Below are 25,607 nucleotides of genomic sequence, written 5' to 3' on the forward strand. Positions count from 1 at the left end.
ATTCATGCTGACTTGGAATGCAAGCTCGGGGGAGGTCTAAGGAGAAAAGTACAAGGTCACAGGGAGACTCAGGCACATTTTCACTTGACACGGAATTTTGTAAAAGTACTTCAATATTCATCTACCCGATCCACAGCGCCTATTTACTATTCCTCTAGAACAAGGATTAGAATCACTCTTGAAATCAGAGTGCCATTTGAACTCAACATAGAACTGATCTGCTAACAAAATACAGACCAAAATAAGCACTGTCTGCCAGACTTGGCAAGACAGATACTGTAGTACTTGAAAAGCAAACCTGGCACTTTCTGAAAAGATAGTGAAGGATACACTAGAGCAATAAACGGCATGGAATCAAGGCAAGAGATTTGGGCAACTGGTGCTCAACAGTACCTGCCAGAGGGCTCTTCCCCATACATGGCGCAGCCTGGCGCTCGGTGCCTGCTCAAGTGGCACTTGATCAGAGCCCTTCCTACGTAAAACAGCATCTCCACCCCCCCACACGCTATCATTTTCTCTCCCCTTATTATGAGTTATTTTTCTTCATATAACTCACCACTACTTGACATGAAATATATTCGTTATTCAGTGTTATATTAACAGAGTGCTAACTTTATGAAAACAGGATTTTTTTTCCTGTTTTCCGCTGTTAAATCTGCAGAGTCTAAAATGGAGCCTTCCACATAGTTCACTCTAAATAAATATCAAATGAATGACTGAGCCTGGTAAACAGCTCGTGGTGACAAAGAAGAGAAAACGTTCAAGCAAAAATTCTCAATTGTTATTAAGAAGGGTACTAAATTGCTTGTTTTAAAAAAATAATGAGAACTATACAGCATAAAGAATATCCACCAACACATTCCTTTTGTATGTGGATAAACTTTTAAGAGCTGTAATTTTCTCAAAAGAAAAATGTTTTTTTCTGTATAATGGGATGATCCAGAAGGTATATTATATAAAATAGGCTACGGGAAATTTTTTTAACTGCCCTATGGGTGTTCAAGGTGGTGAGTTAGCAGGTATTTTACCATATTTTGTACCACAGAGAAAAAGAGAAAGAAAAAACAATTAACAATGGATACTTATACCTTTATCTTTAAACTGTCGCATATTCAAATAAAAAGACATTCATCCACAACTGAGAAACTAGGTTTAATCCTTATAATGCCCATAATTTATAACAACTGGATACTTTAGTCATTAAAATATACAATGATTCAAGGGACTAAAAATATAAGAACTACATATATAAAAGATAATTTAAGGGGACTAACCAATATTAGTTGGTTGTTTTTGTTTGTTTGTTTGTTTTTTGCGGTATGTGGGCCTCTCACTGTTGTGGCCTCTCCCGTTGCGGAGCACAGGCTCCGGACGCGCAGGCTCAGCAGCCATGGCTCACAGGCCCAGCCGCTCCGCGGCATGTGGGAGCTTCCTGGACCAGGGCACAAACCGGTGTCCCCTGCATTGGCAGGCGGACTCTCAACCACTGTGCCACCAGGGAAGCCCTAGTTGGGTTTTATGGGTTGTTTTTTGAGACAGAAACAGTAAACAGAACAGGAAGTTGTGGGAAATATATGAAAATGAATTTACATGAGAAACATATTAGAGTTTCATACATATAAATCTTTTTGAAAGGTTACTGGCTTGGTAATTTTGTGTTTTAGACTTAAGTCTTTAAGTTTTATGAAAATTCTCAGATTGCCTTTTGAGGAGTCTAGTCAAAAAAGGTACACTTTTAAAGAAGATAACACAGTCTACTGTGATTGTCTTCTGAGCTGGCCGACAATATGGTGAGACTCTTCGTTTTACAATTAAAAGGACTTCAGTGATTTTGCTCTTTGGTGAGTACTTTTAATAGATCCTTGCATAAACCGCACAAAATGATGAGACAGGCCAGAATTAAGCCTGACCTAGTACATTTTTCTGTAGAAATGAAACCTACAATATTGATATCAACACCCCCTATCACCTTCCTGCAGCCATGACCCCACCAGTGATGGTTTCTGCCACTCATGAATACAATCCAAAGTTAAACTCGTTTTTCAAGAAAAGACCCTTCTAATCAGGAATGTTATTCCCCGTGAAATCCACCATTAGACGAGGGTGTCTGTCAAGGAAACGCCCTCTGTGATTCCTCGCTGCATGTCTCCTTGCTCTTGCCCCATCACGACCCTGTGACCTGTCCTCACTCATGTTTTCATGCTCTCTCCTCCTTGTCATCCATTCCATTTTATGGGTAATAGGCAGAGGGTTTAAAAAAAAAACCCAAAACCCCCCCACTAGTTCTGTACTTCTTATTAAATAAAAAACTCTGCAAGACTGACCCTAAAATCACAATGCAGAAATAAATCCTTGTTCTACATTAATATCCTAAGTCAGAGGCTTCCAATAGAAGATTAAAATGAAAAGCCAACACTAAAAAACAACAACAAGAACCAACCTAGACATGAGCTGTATAGAATTTCCTCCAGATTCTACAGCCTCCCCTGGACCTATGCTCCCCATCCCCCAGCAACTTCCTTAAAGCTGCTACCCCCAAACTTCACCACCAGTCTCTGGAATCTGATTTCTTTGCCTTTGTGTGCCCAGTCTTGAGGAGCTGGACTCCAACATTATAATATCACAGGGTTTAATAAATAAGCCATTTTTAACCTGGAAAAGTGAAAGTTCAACCAGCTTTGGGTTTCTGTTGCTGCTTTAATTTCCCTCCCATCAGCTGGGCTTATATTCATTCAACTCAATGGACAAAGATTCACCCCAGCCTCTCTCAAGAGATGGAGGATGACAGAAAAACATAAGTGCACAAGTGCGCGAAAGTATCCAGATGACTATCTACTATCTGATACATGTAGGTTGCCAAATTTGAATGGAAATACATACAAGAGAAATCCCTTTTTACCAGATAAAATGAAGTACATTAAAGAGCTCTGAAAATCGAAAAGATAATGTAGACCCAAATTGTAGCTTTTTAAAAAATTATGTCTATTTTACAAAACTGACCTACAATTGAGCCAGTGATTCTATTTCTTCCGGCAAAATTCAATATAACATTTCAACATGACAAAATAATAGATATTTTTTCTAGGGTTTTTTTTTCCCCAACAAGTTACCTCAAACAGGGTATAATTATCAATCTCCTAGACGCTGGAGACTAATGATGATGATACCTGATGTTATCCTAATTTAATATCCATGTAAATTCACATATAATATTTTATTTCCTCTCCACACCCTCAGGAAACATGTTTTGAAAGCCAATTTACAGATGAGGGCTCTGAGGGTCAAACAGGTTACTTGGTATTTCCAAGGACAAAGAACTGGTACGTAGGAGGTCTAACATTTGAATCCATATCCACTTGTCTTTAATGCCATTATATTTACCTTGAGGTCCTTTGGTGGAGGGGTCCCAAGGCTTTGATGCATTCCAGAATCATCTAAGCTCATCTCCCTAACATTCTGAGGTCTGGGGTTATTCTTAAATATCGCAGGTAATGACCAGAAGACAAGCATTTGTGGGTATATGAAAATGAGCAACTGGAACAAACTAGCAACTTAGCTGTCCTTTCCTCTGAAAGAACAATCAGGTGAGTTCTACTGAAAATTTCTTCCATTCGGTATAGCAATTAATGTTAAGACTACTGCATGCCTGCTTTGTACCATGATATCAACAAAGCTAGTGAAATTTTATTGCTTGTTTGATTAAGTTTCATAAAGCCTAAGGAATGGTTCCCAAGTATTCATTATATTTCAGTCACCTCTGCAATAGCTGGGATGGCCACCCCAACACAAATCACTTCTAGGAACCTAAATAAACAAATACTCATTCACTAACTTAGAACCTATTTGATGAGACAATTACAAGGACTAGGTAGACAATGCCACCACTCCCTTCCCCAACTACATAAAACCAATTTTTAAACCTCCAGGTTTCTGTTTCCTCATCTGAAAAAGTACACTTCTGTGCTAGATGAATATTAAAGTTCCAAGAAGCACTTTCTGCTCGTGGACGCCGCCGAGTAAGCATCGTTGACGTCTCCCCCACCCACCCTCCACTGTCGTCATGTCTAAGTCAGAGTCACCCAAAGAGCCCGAACAGCTGCGGAAGCTCTTCATCAGAGGTTTGAGCTCCGAAACAACCGATGAGAGCCTGAGAGCCATTGTGAGCAGCCGGGAGCGTGCACAGACTGTGTGGTGATGAGGGATCCAAACGCCAAACGCTCCAGAGGCTTCGGGTTTGTCACATATGCCACTGTGGAGGAGGTGGATGCGGCCATGAAGGCAAGGCCACACAAGGTGGATGGAAGAGTTGGGGAACCAAAGAGGGCTGTCTCAAGAGAAGATTCTCAAAGGCCTGGTGCCCACTCAACTGTGAAAAAGATTTTTGTTGGTGGCATTAAAGAAGACACTGAAGAACATCATCTAAGAGATTACTTTGAACAGTAGGGGAAAATTGAAGTGATTGAAATCGTGACTGACCCAGGCAGTGGCAAAAAGAGAGGCTTTGCTTTCGTAACCTTTGATGACCATGACTCTGTAGACAAGATTGTCATTCAGAAATACCACACTGTGAATGGCTACAACTGTGACGTAAGGAAAGCCCTACCTCAGCAAGAGATGGCTAGTGCCTCATCCAGCCAAAGAGGTCGAAGTGGTTCTGGAAACTTTGGTGGTGGTCGTGGAGGTAGTTTTGGTGGGAATGACAACTTTGGTCGTGGAGGAAACTTCAGTGGTCGAGGTGGCTTTGGTGGCAGCTGCGGTGGTGGTGGATATGGTGGCAGTGGGGATGGCTATAATGGATTTGGTAACGATGGAAGCAATTTTGGAGGTGGTGGAAGCTACAATGATTTTGGCAGTTACAACAATCAATCTTCAAATTTTGGACCCATGAAAGGAGGAAACTTTGGAGGCAGAAGTTCTGGTGGTGGAGGTCAATACTCTGCCAAACCCCGAAACCAAGGTGGCTATGGTGGTTCCAGCAGCAGCAGTAGCTGTGGCAGTGGCAGAAGGTTTTGATTACTGCCAGGAAACAAAGCTTCGCAGGAGACGAGAGCCAGAGAAGTGACAGGGAAGCTACAGGTTACAACAGATCTGTGAACTCAGCCAAGCACAGCGCTGGCAGGGCCTGGCTGCTACAAAGAAGACATGTTTTAGACAATACTCATGTGTATGGGCAAAAAAAACTCGAGGACTGTATTTGTGACTAATTGTATAACAGGTTATTTTAGTTTCTGTTCTGTGGAAAGTGTAAAGCATTCCAACAAACGGTTTTAATGTAGACTTTTTTGCACCCATGCTGTTGATTGCTAAATGTAATAGTCTGATCATGACGCTGAATAAATGTGTCTTAAAAAAAAAAAAAGTTCCAAGAAGCAGTAAACTTCTATGTGTCTATAAAATATTCCATTTCACTAACATAGCATCCAGGTATTAATACTGGTTTTAATCGTCAGTCAACACAGGCTTTAAAACATCAGCAATCTTGTCCTGCTGCCTGGCAAGGCTTAAAACCCAGGATTTCATCAGAATCACTGTTTCCATCTGGCAACATGTAGAGTAACATTCATTCAGAAACTATCTTTTGCATAATTACTCTTAAATAGCTAGGGTATAACTGACAGTTCTGTAAATGTAGTTACTTTATGTAACTTGTGCCTCTATTTAGCACAATATACTTATCCTTTTGTCTTTCTGGCATTATTCTTTTGGGAACTGAGCTCACGGTCAAATCCAAATGATATAATATAATTTTTTAATGTACCCACCAGAGAAATGGCAGTCTCTGCCTTTAATTACATGCTATTGAATTTTAACAAACAGTTCTAGGAATGTCTGCCAAATTTCTACAATCTAGAGCAACTACATCATGAGAGAAAAGACGGTTTACAATTTATTATGTATTATTTTTCTGGAACTACAGAAATATTCACTGTAGTTCTAGTTAAAATTTCATTTTAACAATAGCTAGATAAACAGAAACACAGACCTTCTCAGCACATGGACTGCCTACCCAAGGATCTTAACTCTCAGCCTTGAACTACTCTTCTCTCACTTCTATTTTCACTCTCCACCTCACATCACTTACAGTCTGTCTAGGCAAGGTAGAGACTACATTATGATTAAATTCTAGAAATACTAATATTAAGAAGAAATGACAGGCAAGGAGGAGGGATGAGATAGCAGAGGTAAACCGTGCCTGCGTTAGTCACTCCATGGATCACAGGACCTACTGTGCACAATACCGGGGCACGGAGTACGTGCTCAATATCCCCTAAACAGGGGATGTCTAACACGGGGCAGAGCAATGTACAGAGAGACAGCAAGCTTGGGGATTTCCTAGAGAATAACACTGAAGCAGTAGAGGGAAAACCATCATGGAGGTTAAATGCAGGAATGGCTTAAGGGTAGCTGACTGAGTGTTAACTTTCTGAGATTTAATTACTTGGGTTAATTCAGAGGCAGAGCCTAGGGAAGCCCCTGAATTGAAGTTCAAATAGCTGTAAGATAGGAGCAACACCTCTGGCCTTAAACTAGAGAAAGGAAATTGACAGTAAACTCATATTTGTGTGACAATAACCTAAATTTGCAGGAAGTTTATGCTCCAAGATTCCATATGTACGCAATCTGAACAGCAGGCTAAGTAGGCTGGACTGCTGTGGACACAGGAGTTCAAGGGCTACGTTGGAGATCTATTAGAAAGAAATGATTTTGCAAAGTAGGCCATGGCAAAGGAAGACGGTGAGGGCAAAGGTGCCCAAGTGGCAATGGGAGCTACAAGAAGATCATTCTTGGACCCTCCACCCGCTTCTCTCGCTATCATCCCACTAAGCCTCTTCACCATCACCATGGCTGATCTAGCCTGGCTTTAATTTTGATTTCTGGTTATTTCTCCCCCTGGTATTTCCAGGACCATCATCTTTTCCCTCCATCCTCTCAGAGGCTAAGGCCCAACCTACAGATCCTTTACTGTTTCCTTACTGTCAGCATCTCTCCTATCCGTTTAGTCTAGGTACTAAAGCCATACTAATTGTATCCATCATCTGATCATGAAACAGGTTTAATATCACTTCACTGCAGAATATGATCCACTGTTAAGTAAGACTGCTGGTGCTTAGTTTATGTAAGAAGCCAAGTACAAATGCTGCTAAGGGAAACATGGCTGAGAATCTGTTACTTGACTCTACTGGCTCTAAACAAAAAGTGTCATGCCCACTTCCACCAAAATTCTTCCTAAAATCTGGGCAAGGGGAGTGGAATTGCATAATAATTGTAATGTCAGAAAGCCTCAAGGGAGTATTGTAGTCTACCACTGGTCACACAGAAGGAGAGGCTGTCAGTGAGGAGACAGAGGCCTGGCTACACTGGCTGGGAAACTTTAGGGCAAGTTACTTGATGTCTCTGAGTCTGAAGAACAAAGTCAGTAACTGGTTAGGTGGTGAAGGAAGAAAATACCTTCCCCTAGAGGTCTGTCCAGGGGTTAAAATGATTGTGTTAAATAATTTTGTGTACTGCCAGGCTTATAATAGTCCCTCAATAGATGGTGGCTGTTTTAATATGATGCTGATGATGATAATACTGTATTTCTTGGCCAGCAGCCTTGGAACAGCAAGGATGTCCACAGTGCAAAGTACCCAGGAACATTTTCACCAAAAGCCAAGTTTGGGGATAACTCATGAAGTTCGGATTCTATTTAGGACAGGGTTTGTGGACAAAACTGATTACCCCTGCCTCAAGTCACATAAACGTAACGGATAAGAACATCACTTAGGCAATATGATTTAATTTACTTCAAAGGTTTGCGCCCAAATAGTAGCATCTGCACTGACTATTTCATTTTATGTAAATAAGATATGCAGCTGCATTACTATCAGTAGCTGGCATGGCTGGAGCAGAAGGACCCTCACCTGAATCTCTAGGAAACTTGCAGGGTAAGGTGTAACTTGAGGTGAGGTGCACCTGGAAGATGCATATCTAAGGTACCTGGGCCACTTCTGGGATTAAAGCCTTTCACCTGCTGAAAACTCCTTTATTCATTTACTCAACAAAGATCTGTCAGGCACCTACTATGTGCCAGGCTCTGTTGCAGGGGCTAGGGACAGAGCAGTGAACAGACAGGGTTCCCACCCTCATAGATCTCATGTGAAACTACAAGTCGTGAGCGGGCAGTGCTGTGGCCACACTGTCCTCCCTGGACTCTTGAGCTTAACCGTCTCTGAAGCTGAATGAGATTACAGAGGAGGATTGTTGACCTTCATTCAACTTCCTAGGATACAAAGACTGCACTACTTTCTGACCTAGGCAAGCAAACCTTACTGCTTCCAAACCTCTTTCTGAACGGTCACAGAAAACTCGAGACTCTGAAGGAGTGGAAGATATTGATACATCTTTTGCTTGTTCCTCCAGCTCTAGATCTTGGTAAACACTTTTGGGTTAAAGACCCACAGTGGTAATTAAATATTTATCAAATCTGATTACCCTCCTACTTCATTCCATGAAAAAGAAGGGAAATCCTACTGCGAGCCTGGATCCTTGGTGGCATTCTGTGTGCCCAATTCTTCACATGAGGATGTATGACTCTTGGGTTAATGGGCGTGATTCTGTGTCCTGTGGTGGGAGGGCCCTGATGAAACTGAGCTACCATGGGTACAGCTTTCTCAAAGACTCTTAGATAGGCCAGAGATTATGAAGACAGTTTAGAGTCAGAACACAGCCCTCCAGAGGAACTTTAGAATCCCTAGGCCTCTTCCTCTTCTGTCCACCCTTCTGCAACACCGTACAAAGGCAGGCAATTCCAGGACGGCTGCAGGTCCTCAGAAGCCCTCAAATTAGGAACTCTATCAACAAACTTCTATGGCTGCCCGACCTCTACATTCTAGGATGCAGATAAGGAAGGACTCAAAAAAAATGTAAGTCCTGGCATTATGCAGGGCACAGAAAATCTCAGATGGTGTACTGGGATAAGTTAATGAGTGTTTCTTGAAAAAAAAGACTCTATGGTTTAATGCTGAAACATGGCATGCAGTATCCTCATCTTGGAAGCTCAGAATGTATACAAACTCTGAGAAGGCCTACAGTAAAGAAATCTGTTCTGCTTAGTTAAGCTTAGCACTCTTCAAAATTATTTGGCCAAGGCACCCATCCCACCTCCTGACTAACACATTAATTTTAAAAGTTATCTAGTGCCTATTATGTGCCAGGCACTATCATGGTGATCAAAAAGTGGAAAGAGTTCTGGTCTTCATGGAACTTACATAATTAGCATTTATTTTCAAATATAGCTATTTAACACAACCAGTTCACTGGGTCTGTCTACCTATCTATCTATCTATTTATTGGCTGCGTTGGGTCTTCGTTGCTGTGAGCAGGCTTTCTCTAGTTGTGGTGAGCGGGGGCTACTCTTCGTTGCAGCGTGCGGGCTTCTCATCGCGGTGGCTTCTCTTGCTGCGGAGCACGGGCTCTAGGCACGGGGGTTTCAGTAGTTGTGGTGTGCAGGCTCTGGAGTTGTGGCTCATGGGCTCTAGAGCACAGGTTCAGTAGTTGCGGCACACGGGCTTAGTTGCTCCGCAGCACGTGGGTTCCCGGACCAGGGCTCGAACCCGTGTCCCCTGCATTGGCAGGCGGATTCTCAACCACTGCGCCACCAGAGAAGTCCCAGTTCACTGGGTCTTTACCTGAGCATTTAACCTGACGAATCTCTTCAACCCACTAAATTCCACTTTAAATCCCATGATCTTTAGACCTTTAAGGGACAAAAAGTAGCAGCTACTCCTCACAAAGTATTTCTGCTCTGGAAAACAGTCTGGCAAAGCCTCCACGGATCCACTGTGGCAATTAAAAGCTCTGTACCAGATGCCAACAGGTGTTTGTACCATTTGTGTTCATCACTATATCTACGTACAGTGCCTGGCTCACTGGAGGAACTTAACAAATGTGTGTTTGAATGAATGGTGAATGCCAATGACCCCCTCTAGCGCCCTCCACCCCAAATTCTGATAAGAATGACCAAGGTCAAACTCCTATGTTAGTCTCCATGGCCAGCCTGGATTTAGATTCCCTTCATTAAATGCTGACCTTACCGTGCCAACCTGCTTTTCTATGCCAAGTTCAGATATGGGCACTTCTTACTTGATGATGTTAAGAGATAACACTATTTGCAAATGTTTTAATGACCAAATATATCTTTCTTAATGAAGCTAATGTGTTGAAACATAATCCCTTATAGAGGCACAGCTGGCTCATGGTCTGAACATAAAACTGGGATTCAAGTGCATCTTCTAACGCCAGCCCTGCAATTTCCTTTAAAAAAATTAATATTCATGTATTTTAATTTTTTAGTCAGTAAAATAGGGAAATAAGCACTAGCTGGTCTGCCTAAATGGAGTACACTTGAAATATATAAATAAACAAGATACCAAGAAGCAAAACAATCACTAATTATGAAATTGGATGCAAAGAAAATTTAAGAGATTTAGCTCATTTTCAATCAAATACACAGGAAATACACAGGAAATGCAGAATGACTTCCTGGGTGCAATATTCTTATCAATAACAAGAAAAGATTCCAAAGAAAGGAAAGAGGATATTAACTGCTTTTCAAATAAGACAGCCTACTGAGCCCCCCAGACAAAATGAACAGAATCTTTAAAAGTGGAATTAATATTCCCTGGATTTCATAACACTTTATTTCTTACCTTGTCTTTACACATTCAAGTGGCATACCATTTTAAAAACTGTCATGGTAAACAGAATCTATTTTACTGTAGAGTCTTTCACAAGGTAAAGGAAACGTGAAGAGCTGAGAAAGTAAGCAACCCATACTGTTGGCATCTTAGCACTTATGATCATGACAAGTACTCAAAAAAGGCAATACTGGGCTTTAAAGCTGGAGCCCTGGGGCTATCGCTGCAAAGCACAGTGGTCCATTCTAAGATCTGAATAGAGAAAAGGAAGAGATCATTAAATTATAATTTCCACGCACAATTGGTACAAGTATTTCCTACCAACAGGATTGATATGAAAGCAAGATCCCAGAATAAAGCTGCTCAGCAGAGAGGATGGCAGTATAGTGTCCTGTAAATTTGATTTCACTGAAAGCCCTGACACATCATAATAGTGAAATCCTATTTACTGTAGCAAGCAGGGTGGATAATGCTATTTAATACCTGGTATACTCTGTGCCATCAGCCCATAGCTTTGTACTCCACATTCTCATCTTACCTTAAGGTTAATACTTCTTGACAGCCTACATGGTAAATAGAGCCCCAAATTAAGTGCTGATACCATGATTTACAAATCTTTCCTCTAAAGTTAGGCATAGAAAAACTGGCTCCAGTTAAAGGGATCATTTTTACGGGATGCACTTTTAACTGTTCATCCTGGAAAAAATTTAAGTCTCGTATCCCTAAAGCCAGATTAAGAAAGCATTTCAAGGTTACCCAAGGTTACCACATTTCCCATTAGAAAATTCAGAGAGGTTAACAGAAAAGCCAATGTGTTTGGAGGACTTGTTGAATAATGAATTAAGGATAAGACCCCCATATTCACTCTACTGTATCAATTTTCTTGCCCCTAGAGAACAAAAATAGAAGAAAAAAAAAAAGTCCACCCTGCTTGCTGCTTTTGGAGTATCTGCAATAATAAACTTCCCTTAGGGAGCCCGGTAAGAGTGCAAAAGGGTTCAGTCTCTGAATCTAAGTTAAAAATAACTGTTTCAATTACATTAACAAAGGATATGGTGATATTGGGCCTTATTAATTTCTCTACCTAACAATTAACATCTAAGTGCATTTATTTGAACTATCATTACTTGTTAATGATAAAAAAAAAAAATCTCAGAGCAACTGAAGGTACATGCTGAAAACCACTTTGCTGAAACCTCTGCCGTTTTTAATGGTATTATGATTAAAAGTGACATTGGCTTCTATGCCTTCAACATCCAAACTCCTGGACCAGAGAGGCTTATCTTTCTGCAACCCTCGGTAACTACAGAAACCACAGAGAAACTGCCTTGATTTCAAGATGAATGAGGAGGCCAGTACAAAATTTCCAAGTGTCGAAGGAATAATCTCTCTCTCTAGGCCGACAAATGCAAACTAGCATAACCTACGGAGGCATATCTACCACAAAGTTATGCTTTTAACTACTGTGTTAAATTTGCTATATCACAGTGCATGGCCAAAACATACACATTATTTAGTGTATATATCAGCTACCCATATGACCTAGAATCACTGACAACTGTTTAGAAAGCACCTCAGGGGGAAAACATCGAAGGGGTTTTTTTATCCCATAAATTGAGTTTAAGCAGTTATCGCCCTACCCCAAAATAGACTGTTTATGTTTTAGGATCTCAGATGTCAGTGGTCTGTGATTCTACCCTGTATTAATCCCTTGAAATGGCTGACCCAGCTCTGCTCAATGAAATATTTTTACAGTGACAGACTTCATCTGGTAGTAAAAATGCATAATAATTTCTTCGCATAAGGAACACACTGGGCTGGCAATAATCTGTTCTGTTGTCATTTCTCTTTATTATCATTCTTGGCATTATTTTTCCCCCAAGCTTTGCAAAGAGGAACACAGAAATGAAGGTACTAATGACAAAGAAGTCGTCAAGCAATCATAAAAGCCAATTAATCATACAGATGAGCCCAACACTGTGATGCAACAGAAGATATGCCACCCACTACAAGTAAAAAGGCTTTTAAAAATTGCTCATTTGATGTAAGCATGACCTTAGAATTTAATTAGCAACTCTCTCCACAGGTGATGAACTAGTAAAGTACTTTTCTTCTTAATGACAATTTATTTTTCACCATTCTCTTTGCCCTGCTCTCTTCTGCTCAGCTTGTATAATTCCCTCTCCTCCCTAACTGTATGCGGTTGACTGCAATGTGTATGTAAATAGCTGCTGAAATCCAGAGGAGCCTGTAGCCTGAAAGCAATACATACCCCACTACCCTGTTGATCCGAACACTGTAACAGTACCCAACTAAGCTCTCTGCTCTCCCTCAGCTCCTCAAGCCACCAGGCCTTTTACAGCTCTCTTCATGCTGTGCCAAACCCCACCATTCTCATGAACGCCAAAAGCAAAGTGCATTCAGTAGAGCAAATCAATTCAATTCATAATTGAGAAGTCAGACATGCAAGATACACTGATCATCAAAGAACTCATATCTCTAGATGTCCTGGGGAGCGAGGGGTCCTTCATCCTAGAAGATGCTGGGAGAATCTGGATTCTGCCCTGTTATAATACGGCCTTGGTCCTGCCTCTCAATTTCCTTCCAGAGTGCTAACAGACTACGAGAAAAATACACACTTTCCTGAAGAATATCCAGGCAATGGATGTTCCGGGAGCAGGCAATCCAGGCTCTAATTAGATAACCATCAAAACAGTTGATAAAACAGTTACAGAAAGTTTGTTTTCTTTCTAGAGATGGAATGAGATGACTATCCTGTAGTAACACTGTGAGCATATGAATGAATGAATCTCAAAGACATTTCTAAACTGCTTGAATGACTATGAATTTCTTACTTCAAAGTAAAAGCAGCACAACTAGATATTACAGTAACTCTTGGGGGTATCATGTTGCAGTCGCTAAGTAATAAGACCCTGTTTATTCCCTTTTGGTCCAATTTTCCCAGGAAATGCCAAATCCTGGGGAGAAAATTAGGCATTTTGAATGCTTAACATTTTCAGATTATGAGGTGGCACTGATCAAGTTTTAACATCAGGACCTAAAAAGTTGTATTAGAAGCCAGAAGGAGTTAATTTACTACCCAAAGAATTAACAAAGCAATCAGCAGGATTTAACTTCTTAAGTGCACAACTGACAAACATTACAGATGGTACTGGACAATGGCTAAAAGCTCAGGTGTTGGACCTGGCTCAAATCCAGATCACATTTTGTCTGTATATTCTTCGGCAAGTTACTTGAAGCCTTAGGACATTCATCTAAACAACAGGGTTGACAGCCTCATAGGGTTGTTTATGATAATAAAATGACATAATCCATGCAAAGTGCCCAGCACAACATAAATACTCAAAAAATGTTACTGTTAGCTACTAGGACGATGAGGATGCTATAAATATCCAGATATTCAAAGTTAAACTTGATTTTCTCACAGGATAGATTTAGATTATTAATTTAAATAACTAATGAAGATACTAAATATTTTGTGAATACTTAAGAACTGTACACTAATAGCTTGGACCTAACTTTATGGCATAAGCTTAGTAAATGTAGGATTCGTTCACTGCACGCCTACTACGTGAGTTGTGGGAAATAAGAAAATGACCTTTATCCTCAAGGAGTTTACAAAATAAACACAGATAACTAATCATAATTGTCATAAATGTGGCACATTAAGGGAGGTACACAAAGCATTATGGAGAATTCCCTGAGGGACTGGCAAAGGCTTCTTAGAAACATCTAAGAACCTTTTCTTCGAAAGCTGCCCTGGGCTTTCTTTCATCAAATCTCCCAACAGGAATTAATACTCTCAAGCCTCTTACCTCAACCACCAGGAATTGATACTCAAGCCTCTCTTATTTAGGGCATACCTACATGCAACGCCTCTCACATTCTTTTTTTTTTTCCCCTTTTAATTAATTTATTTATTTTTGGTTGCCTTGGGTTTTCGTTGCTGCACGCAGGCTTTCTCTAGTTGCGGTGAGCGGGGGCTACTCTTCATTGTGGTGCCTGGGCTTCTCATTGCAGTGGCTTCTCTTGTTGCGGAGCATGGGCACTAGGCACACGGGCTTCAGTAGTGGTGGCGCGCGGGCTTAGTTGCTCCTCGGCACGTGGGATCTTCTCAGACCAGGGCTTGAACCCGTGTCCCCTGCATTGGCAGGCGGCTTCTTAACCACTGCGCCACCAGGGAAGTCCACGTTCTTAAAATACAAAAGTTTATCTCACGTCCACGTCAACGTTGTTTGATGAAGCTGGCAACATTTGCAATGAAACAAGGACTCAAAAAACTTTTAAATGGCTTTGACCTTCTTTCTCAGTGAAGAGTTGTTGCTTTTGCATACTGGTTCCGAGAAGCGTGAAATTGGTGTCCAATTAAATTGCACTTATTACTCCTCCCGAGTTAGTGAAAGGAGAAAGTTATCTCAGACTCCTGGTGAACCAGCCAATATAAATACCTGGGACGAGAAAGCTCCATTCACACAAGGGAATGTCTAACTGATAAGGAGTTTACTGAAATAGAACCAAGAGGCACACCAAGCTGTATTATAGAACTGAATGTGCTTCAAATGCTCAACAAACTTGGGTACATAATTCTCAAATGACCATGAATTTCTCACTTCAAAGTAAAAGAAGCACAATGAGATATTAAGATAACTCTTAGGGGTATCATGCTGTAGGTGCATCACGAAATTTGCCTCAAGTCAATGAAAATGAATAGCTGAGTAACAAGACTGAGTCATAAAAAAGTGATTATGTATACAATTACTGTGTTTGCTAATCTAGCTGATGGGCAGATGGTACGGTGGTCTTAGAAATCATCCCTGTAATGACTCTGTAAAAGACTCAGTGTCCCCTCCTCTCCATTAATATACCACCTAGTATTCAGTGTATGGTTTCTTAAGTTCACTTGGTTAAAATAGAGAAAGATATGTACTTATATCCACTTTTAAACTTGAATTTTAAACAGGAACCTGGGATTTCATTGTAAGTTAATGATTCTGCAAGTTATAATACCACAATCATTTTTTTTCTTACATTATCCACTATTGGATTGGGCATTTTACATCTTTTAACACAAAGTGTGTAGAATTTCTAACAGAAATGGTTAGATGTTGTACTTTTCACTGTCATCACAAGAAAAACCCTCTTTACAATCTTTCGCATTAAGGCTAGAAAATGCTTCGTCTCTGGACACCTAAATGTCTCTCAAATGTTCCTAGATGAAATCCAATTGGACAAAATTCACCTTAGGTACTTTAGGAATGGCAGTAATAAACAAAAACAAGATATTATAAAATGGGCAGAAGACACCAGAAAGCTGAATAACACTAAAGTAATTTTATGATTTTTAATATCTTGCACACAATGGAAAGGAAATATTCTTTAATGGCAACAGCTTGAATTTGCTAAGCTCTTTCCAGTTTTCAAGGGGCTTTTAAATGTATCATTTTAAAGAACCAGAGACCACGAGAGATTAGGTGAATTGTCAAATAACTAGATGAAAAAGCCATGCCTTCTGACTCCTAGTCCAGCATTCTTTCCACCACATGTTCTTAAATATGGAGTTATTAAGTATTAACTAATAATAATGTGATTATTCCTCCTCGGCATTCTTCTAAGTTCACTCAGCTTCTCAGCTTTCAGTTAAAATTCCTAAATAACTTCTTTCCAGCCTCATCTTCAAAAAAGAAAAGATGTCTGTTTGTGTGTTATAAGAAGACGTTTGTGGCAATGATTTGGTATCAGCACACCATGTCCACCTGACCTTCCCCACCTTGTTCTAACCTGAGACCACAAACAATTAACTGTTAAGCAGACCCCTTTAATCGGCCGAGAGCAAATCCTCTCAGTGCCTCATACCCATCACTGAATATCTCTATCAAATTGGTGGATTTATGAGAAATGGGTAAATATTTATCAGTGCCCTTTCTTATACCTAACAGTAATCGATGAGGACTTCAAAAGGTATCTAGCATAGTAATACTTGAAAGCAAAGAAAACTATCACTGAATGGGGAAAAAGCAGGTCCTGGTTAATCACCTCAAAAACTTTTACTCAATCATTTTATTCCGCTAACATTTACTCATTATATCAGGGACAGTGCTCTGGATAGACAGAAGTAAAAAGAAGAGCTACCACTGACTGAATGGTTACCCTGTCCTGGACACTATTATAGGTGATTTGTGAGAATTATCTCATTTAACAAATTAATGAGGTAAGTACTATTATACCATCATTTTATAGCTGAGGAAACTGGAAGTTTACGTTAGATGCTCCATGAGATGCAGCAGGTAAATGTCAGTTCAGGGATTTGAATCCAAGCCACCTGATGTCAGAACCTGTGCACTAAACCAGGCTTCTGCAAACCACAACTCATGGGGCAAATCCAGCCCGCCACCTGTTTTACTACAGCCCTAAGAATGGTGTTACGTTTTTAAATGGTTGGGGGAAAAAAATCAGAAGAGTATTTCATGACATTTGAAAATTACATGAAATTCTAACTTCAGTGTCCACATATTAGAACAGTCACACTTGTTCACTGACATACTGGCTATGGCTGCTTTCACATTACAATGGCAGAGTCGAGTAGTTGCAACAGAAACCATACATGGCCTGCAAAGCCTGCAATATTTACTATCTGGCTCTTTACAGAAAGATGTGCTGACTTCTGTGCTAAGCATTTCCACTTTATGCTTATTTAACATCTCTACTTGGATGTCTTAAGTAGCATCCCAAACTTACCATATCCAAAATCGAACTGATTTCCTCCACTACCCACATCCAGATCCATATTTTAATAGCCTTGGCCTTGGAAAATCCATCCTTCTAGCTGTAAAAGCTATATACCTAGAATATCTCTGAGTTCTTTCTTTCACTCATGTTCAAAACCACCAGCACATCTGGTCAGCTCTGCCTGTGAAACATCCAACCACATCTCATTCCTCCACTGCTAGCACCCTGGCCCAAGCCATCACCACCCCTTTTCTGAATTGCCACTATTACCTCCAAGTCCCTCTTGCTTCAGTTCTTACCCAAGACAGCAGCCAGAATACTCTTCCACTCAAAAGCCCTCTTGGTGCTGGCCTGCTTCCCATTGCTGCAGACCTCTTCCCAGATACCATCCCATTAGACAGGCCCTCCCTCTCCACCCAACCCCACACCTGCACTCTTAGGCCCTGGGACTCCTTTTCCCCCCACTTTACTGTCTGCCATATTATCACAATCTGCCATTCAACATGTTGACGAGGTTTTAATTGAATTTAAGCTCCACGAGGGCAGAAGTTTAGTTTACTTTCTTTATTAGCATATCTCTGGCACTACCAGAGCCTGGCATATATTAGGTAGATATCTGCTGAATCAGTGAGAAAATGGTCCCTACACTCAAGAAGCACTCAGTTCAGTGACATACAGAGACAGGTGAAGATGATCAACACACAAATATTTGTACTGAATGGGGCTTAATAGTTTCTTTCTTACTTTATCTAGTTTCTTATGAAACAACCTATTCTAAATCAATCAACTTTGGGGGTCTCAATCAAAGCAAAGAGAAAGCTAGCTTTGTAACCTCATGGTCTATGTATGAACTTATCCTAGACAACAAATACACTTCACTGAACAGGGGCACTGATTGGGTCCTCAAGCTCCCATTCTTAAACCCACTGCTTCCTTTTGTTCCAGCCTTAATTTCCTTCTTTGCGTCTCTGTCAAATTCCAGGGTCAGGTCAACCAGAGGTACTTCCTCCACTCCTCATCCTAACTCTTCTCCTGAGTCCTACTATTTAGCTCCTGTCCACCAGTTTTGAAGAAGACATTCATTTCTTGGCCACAAGTGCAGTGAAACAGCTTTCACAAAGACAATTTATCCTTTAAAACACTACCATTTCTAAGAACGTGCTCAAGTTTAGTCAATGTTTGGGAAAGCCAACAGTAGCATTCTACTGTTTGACCTGGAGACAATGCAGTTTCTAAACATACAGGGAAAAATATTTGGAAGGAGTTCCTTAGTAGTAAAACGCATCAATGAACAAACAACACAACAATACGCAAAACTACCGAAGTAAAAATGACATTATCTTCAAGAACGATCTGCACACTTGGCATCTTCATTTCCTGGCCACTTTTTAATGAGACAAAGCAGTTACAGTGCTAATGTACTGATTTTTAAATATATACATGGGAACACCGCAAATGTGGTAAAAGAAGAGAATCACTGACAAGAAATAGTCATACCCTCTCCTCCAGTCTAGCCAGCTGCTCTTTGTAGAATGCATCCTGCTTCTTTATCACTCGATCTTTCTCTTCCAGCTGCTTAGCCTAAAAAAAGAAATGAAGAATATACTATATGAAGAAAAAGCAGTAACAGCAAAGCAGAAGTATAAATTGCATTAGAAATAAGTATTCAAAGATGAAGATTTTTGCAATCTATTAGGTCTCTGCCATAGAAAAAACATTAATAAGATGAGGACTGCTGCATCTAAATGTAAAGAATGAGTCTGCATTGCACTTGTTGTTAACTGTAACAGCTGTGTCCTACTTTGTCCAAGTGTTTTTGATAATGTCAGAATACAGCACAGACAGTTTTATTTAACTTCTCTTTCGAAGAGTAATTTCAAGGATTAATATTTTGCACAATAAGACTTTGATTTTATTCCAGGTATAATACACGTGGTTATTAACCATCTTTCTGGAGCGATAACCACAAGAAAACGCCTATATAAGATTTTGTACATCAACCTTAACGTTTGAGAACCCTTAAACTACCCAGTACAACCAGCATATAAACACATGTATTGGTCTACCTCCTTTTTAATGAAGTAGCTATCTTTGGCGAAAAGGGCAAAAACTATTGTATTTGTCTATTTGAATAATTTTAAATAATTAATAAAATAATAAAAGTAATTTTTAAACTCTTAGTTATCCCACTTCTAATTTATAAGATTTTCTTTTTACAAAATTAAAAATCAAGTAATAAAATATTTATTCTTGAAAAAAATAATGATAAAGATGCTTACTTTTGAATGTTTTTCAAGCTAAATTTAAAAATGCATTTCTTTGAAATCTTGCCATTTGGAACAACATGGATGTACCTAGAGGGTATTATGCTAAGTAAAATAAGGCACACAGAAGAAGAGAAATATTGTATGATTTCACTTATATGTGGAATCTAAAAAACAAAACAGTGAACAAACATAGCCAAACAGAAGCAGAGTCATAGATACAGAGAAGAAACAGACTGTCAGAGGGGAGGGGTGTGGGGAGGAGAGAAATAGGTGAGGGAGATTAAGAGGCAAACTTTCAGTTACAAAATAAATGATTCACAAATGTGAAATGTACCGTGTGGGGAATGTAGTCTATAATTAGTTAATATCTTTGTATGGTGACAGATGGCAACTAGACTTATTATGGTGATCATTTTGTAATGTACAGAAATATCGAATCACTATGGTGTGCACCAGGAACTAACAGTGTTGTATGTCAATTATACTTCAAAAACAAACGAACAAAAAGACTCATAGAAAAAGAGATCATATTTGTGACTACCAGAGATGAAGGGAGGGGGGAGGGGGAATTAGACGAAGGTAGTAAAGAGGTACAAATTTCCAGTTGTAAGATAAATTAATATTAGGAATGTAATGTCCAACATGATAAGATAATTAATACTGCTCTACCTTATAAATGAAAGTTCGTAAGAGGGTAAATCCTATGAGTTCACAAGGAAAAGCTTTTTTTTTTCTATTTCTTTAATGTTGTATCTATATGAGATGATGGATGTTCACTAAACTTATTGTGGTCATGATGATGTAAGTCAATCATTATGCTGTACACCTTAACCTTATACAGTGCTGTATGTCAATTATATCTCAATAAAACTAGAGGAGAATGAAAAAATACATTTCTTAAACTGTTGTTTCTATTTTTATTATGTTTAAGTACCTTTATCTCGAGGAGAAGAGAACTCCCTACAATACCCCATGTTAGAAAAGTTTTTAACATATTTTTTGTTCAATGAATGTTGAATACATGCCTGACTAGTAGCTTTAAGAAATAACAGAAGTATATATTTTGGCATTCCCATTTTTGTGCCATATTTTCTTTGCAACATGATCAAGGGTCACCTGGCTCAACCGGTGTAAGGGTGACTGTCATTATATGCTTAATTTAGGTGAACCCATTGGTTCGTTTGTTGTAGGTCATTGTTTTGCTACTTACTTTGACTTCAATATCCTGCAGCATGTTAAAAACAAAAAAACAGTTATTTAACAATGTAAGTACTTATTTTTTCCCCTAATGTCAACCAAGAAATCTGATAGATAGTATCTAATACGCCCATCAAAGACAGCAATGAGGGGCTTCCCTGATGGCGCAGCGGTTGAGACTCTGCCTGCCAATGCAGGGGACACGGGTTTGAGCCCTGGTCTGGGAAGATCCCACATGCCGCGGAGCGGCTAGGCCCGTGAGCCATGGCCGCTGAGCCTGCGCGTCTGGAGCCTGTGCTCCGCGACAAGAGAGGCCGCGATAGTGAGAGGCCTGCGCACCGCGATGAAGAGTGGCCCCGCTTGCCACAACTAGAGAAAGCCCTCGCACAGAAACGAAGACCCAACACAGCAAAAAATAAATAAATAAATAAATAAATAAACTGGGGGGGGGAGACAGCAATGGGGAAAAAAATAAGAGGACTTGTTTAAACTTGGCACACACTTAAATGTGACTGTGCTATTACAGTGTGAATAGAAGATTTCAATGAAAAGTTCATGGTGCTTGGAATAATTAAAAAACAAAATATTGAGGTTAGATAAAAATACATGTATATGCAAGTACATAATCTATGACTCCCTGATACAGCACAGTAAAAACCTCACTAGTCTGTCAGGAATATAAAAGAAAAAGTAAATGGAGAAAGAATTTTTGATAAAGTTACGCGTGAAGAAAATATGCATGACTATATGATCTAAAGAGAAAAGATCTTTCTAAATTCAACACAAATCAACACAAATCTAAATCTAAATTCAAGACAAATCTTTCTAAATTCAACTCCAAAATATAAAGGAAATGCAAAAGAATGGATTTATGAGAACTTCCATTAAATAAAAAACATTAAATAAAATGAATAAGCAAATGACAAAGAAATACCAGCCTCTAACTGTGAAATTAGTGTTACTAACGTATAGAGCACTTAAAAAATAAGCCCTCCAGCCCACCCCGCTCCCCAGAAGAGCCAAGAGAGAAACATGCAAATGACATAGACTGGCAAGTCACACAAAACGGTAAATAATAAACACATTAAAAAAAAAACCAACCCCACAAGAAATCAAAAAATGAAAATAACAAAATTCCATAATTCATCTATAAAATTTAAAAATATAAAAATAAGATTGCCCAGGATACAGGAAAAACATGCTCTTCAAGACACTGTGTGTCAGAATGTAAACTGGCACAAGTATTTTAAAAATCCATTTGACAAAATGTAAATAAGTTTGAAAACTGTACATATGCACTGAGATCTAAACACTCCACTTTTAGGACTTGAGTAATTATGGCAACATGCAAAGATATTCATGGTAAGTTTATTTAGAATTGCAAAGAAACAAAAACAAAAACCAATCTAGGGACTTCCCTGGTGGCACAGTGGTTAAGAATCCACCTGCCAATGCAGGGAACACGGGTTTGATCCCTGGTCTGGGAAGATCCCACGTGCCGCAGAGCAAAGCCCATGTGCCAAAACTACTGAGCCCGTGCGCTCTAGGGCTCGTGTGCATCAACTACTGAAGCCCACGCACCTAGAGCCCGTGCTCCACAACAAGAGAAGCCACCGCAATGAGAAGGCTGGGCACCTCAACCAAGAGCAGCTGATGCTCTCCACAACTAGAGAAAGCCCGCATGCAGCAACAAAGACCCAACGCAGCCAAAAAGAAGACAAAAAAAAACACAAAAAAACCAATCTAACAGTTAAATTAAAATATACTCAAAATATACTAAGTAAGAAAAAGACTATAAACAGAAAGGACAGTATGATGTCTTTTTTTGTAGGGAAGAAGAAAAAAACAAAGACCAGAAGGATATTCAACAGAAGTTATAGCAGGGTGGTAAGCTTATGGATAGTTTCCAATTATTTTTCTTTATATTTTCCATATTAAAAATAAACACACTTTGTAGTCAAAAGACAAAGGAGGTAATTTTTTGAGGTGAGGGAACTATTCTGCTTCTTGATCATGGTGGTTGTTAGATAAGTGCATACATTTGTCAAAACTCAAACAACTGTATATCACAAAGAATGAATTTAACTGTATAAAAATTTTAAGTCGATCCAAATAAGGCATATTAAAATTTATAAAAACAACTATATAAATATATGGACGTGTGTGTGTATATCTCTACTACTGTTAATTTGCTTATCAGTTAGCCAATTTCACTTCTAGGCATTTAATCCTAGGAAATATTAAGAAAAGCACACAAACATAGCTAAGAAAATGCAGCCAACGTTATTTAAAGCAACAAAAAAGTGGGAACAACAGAGGTCTGTGTAAATAAGATATGGTCCAACAACAGGATATTTATTATAAAGATTTCAGTCTAGCCATAATGATTAAACATTGAGAGCCATTAAAAAATGTTTTAATAGAGTAATTGATTTTTTAACTCAAAATATTAAAGGGGGGGGAGAATGGTCACAAATTACCATGTACACTGAGTTCCTAATTTTGGTTAATAAACAGGGGTAGGGGACAGAAGGGAAGGACAGGGCAAGTTGAGCATCCAGTTATGTAGACATAGAAAAAGTGCAATGTATGCTAAGATGTTAACAGTGGATACGATACGCATAGTGGGATAGTTTTCTTACTTAGACCATTCTCTATTTTCCAAAATTTCTATAACAAAGTTATACTTCTTTAATCAAAAAAGTATTTTTTAAACATATCACATACATTTACCCTTGACTATCAGATGGAAACATAACATGGTACAAAAGCTGTAAGAGTGAGTGATTCAGCGATTATATTAACAACCAAAAAAATTTAACAACTTGAACAGTTATTTATAGCATGGAAATTTTACTTACTAAATGCTTAATGTGTTAGCACTTGATTCTCTCCCCCATTAAATGCATGACATTGCCCACCATGGTTCTTAGAACATTTTCACTAAATAATGTTGCTTTTGTTCACATATAGTTGCACAGTGAGATTTCTTTTTTTAAGCAAAGAAAACGTAACAGATATTCTATTACAGCTATTTAGAAAACACTAAGAATCCAACACCACAAGTATACTGCTTCAGCCTAATATGGACTACACCAACCACCAAATTTAATTTTGAGAGGCTGATTACAATCTAAATAAAGGATATGCAGAAATATCCATATTCACTTTTCTAAGACATAAATCCTTGGAATTTTTTTTAAAGCAACATGCCAAAAGGTCAGATATGCATACTGAAGAGGAAATACATCCAAAGCCCTGAAAACACCCAACCACAGGCTAACAACACAAATCTCTCCCTAGACTGTCAACAGAATCAATAGTCTGAGATCTATTGGGGACAATAACAGAGCAAGAAAGATGGCCACACCACCTCAGTGGCACATTGCTTTGAAACAGTTAATGTGAGGCTGGGAGGGAAAGTCACACAAATGAATCCTGAAAGTTACATAAGCCTGGGATACACTGACTAAGCTAATAGCTGCGGAGGATGGAGAGTCACACGCAACTTAAGAAAAAGCGGTAAACCAACTGCAAGGAATAAAACCTCCATGTATAACTCTAACAGACATGGAATCACTGTACATGAACAAATGAAAACAAAGAGGATTAAAACATTATTCACTGTTGTAGCAGAATCGTTTCTTAGGGGAAAAAATGGATATAAAAAGTTTCCACCCGCCTCCTGTTTGCTATTCCTCCTAGGGAGGCAATGTATACTCATTAGTTTTCAGATCCTGTTAGATTTGGGATAACGTGATTGGGCTTGAAAACATGACAGAAAATGCCTAAGTGGATCATTATGGAAAACAAGAGCATCCCATATACAAGAGAAGGAAAATAAGGAAATTAAGTTCTAAGAAACGCAACACATAAACATTTTGATGTTTTCATTCAGTGTTGGTAGCAGATTCAAACTGAAGTACACAACACGTATTTATTTCCTTAAAGATTTGCCTCTTTTCAGAAGAGACCTGAAGGTGTTTACAACAAAGGACATAATGAGGGCAAGAGAAGTAAAAAGTGGGATTACGTCTACGACAATAAAGGTAGCTTTCCAGGTACCCTTCCACGTACGTTCCTAGAGAAGTCTTCATAGCAACAACTTTTTGGCATGTTAACTCAGCCCTCTTATGCCTGGCTGCTCCTGGGGACTGAGATATGGTACAGGGTGCACAGCACTGCTCAGAGGCAGTACTGTTACTTCGCACATCAAGTACAAAGCACGTAAGGGAAGATTCTGTGCTACAGGAAAGCTTGTACATTTTAAATGACAAAGTTTCTTGAAGTGCCAGTGCTCAATTTTAATAGCTCAAGGTAGAATAAAAAGCAGGTATCAGCTCAATTTTCCATGGGATGATGTTATGAAGCCAGAAATTACTAGGATTGAGAAAAGGTAACAACTCTAAATCAATCTAAATAGGAAATCCCTATAACTACACTTCCTATAGTTCTAAAGCTTATAACAAATCTGAAACACACATATAATGAACTGGGAAAGAGTTACTCTTTCACAATCATATGGATAATCTGTGGTAGGCGAAAATCAACCTATCTATCAACTCAAACAGGCAAGTAAGAGCAGGGAAAAGAGCTTTATTCTGTGTCCGAACTACATATAAACCACAACACAAACGAAGTAAAATTATATGCTGACATGTAACAGAGAGAAAGAATGGAAATATCCAAAGGGGTTGAACCATAAACTTATACGGTAATA

The 25,607-nt window shown here is 39.2% G+C and overlaps 1 protein-coding gene and 1 pseudogene across 2 annotated transcripts in view; one reads left to right on the forward strand and one right to left on the reverse strand.

Moving 5' to 3' along the window:
• CHCHD3 (coiled-coil-helix-coiled-coil-helix domain containing 3) overlaps positions 1-25,607 on the reverse strand; it is a 288,144-nt gene that overhangs the window by 85,954 nt on the left and 176,583 nt on the right. The window contains exons 5-6 of one of the 2 annotated variants that reach the window (XM_067747053.1): positions 20,901-20,915; positions 18,921-19,004 (exon numbers count right to left, since the gene is read on the reverse strand). In XM_067747053.1, coding sequence (XP_067603154.1) covers positions 18,921-19,004; positions 20,901-20,915 — 99 coding nt within the window. The remainder of the gene's footprint in view (positions 1-18,920; positions 19,005-20,900; positions 20,916-25,607) is intronic. The other variant, XM_067747054.1, reaches the window with a different exon arrangement.
• Positions 4,061-5,297, forward strand: LOC137228650 (heterogeneous nuclear ribonucleoprotein A1-like; annotated as a pseudogene).

This window comes from Pseudorca crassidens, chromosome 8 (assembly GCF_039906515.1).
Source record: "Pseudorca crassidens isolate mPseCra1 chromosome 8, mPseCra1.hap1, whole genome shotgun sequence".
Classification (NCBI taxonomy): domain Eukaryota; kingdom Metazoa; phylum Chordata; class Mammalia; order Artiodactyla; family Delphinidae; genus Pseudorca; species Pseudorca crassidens.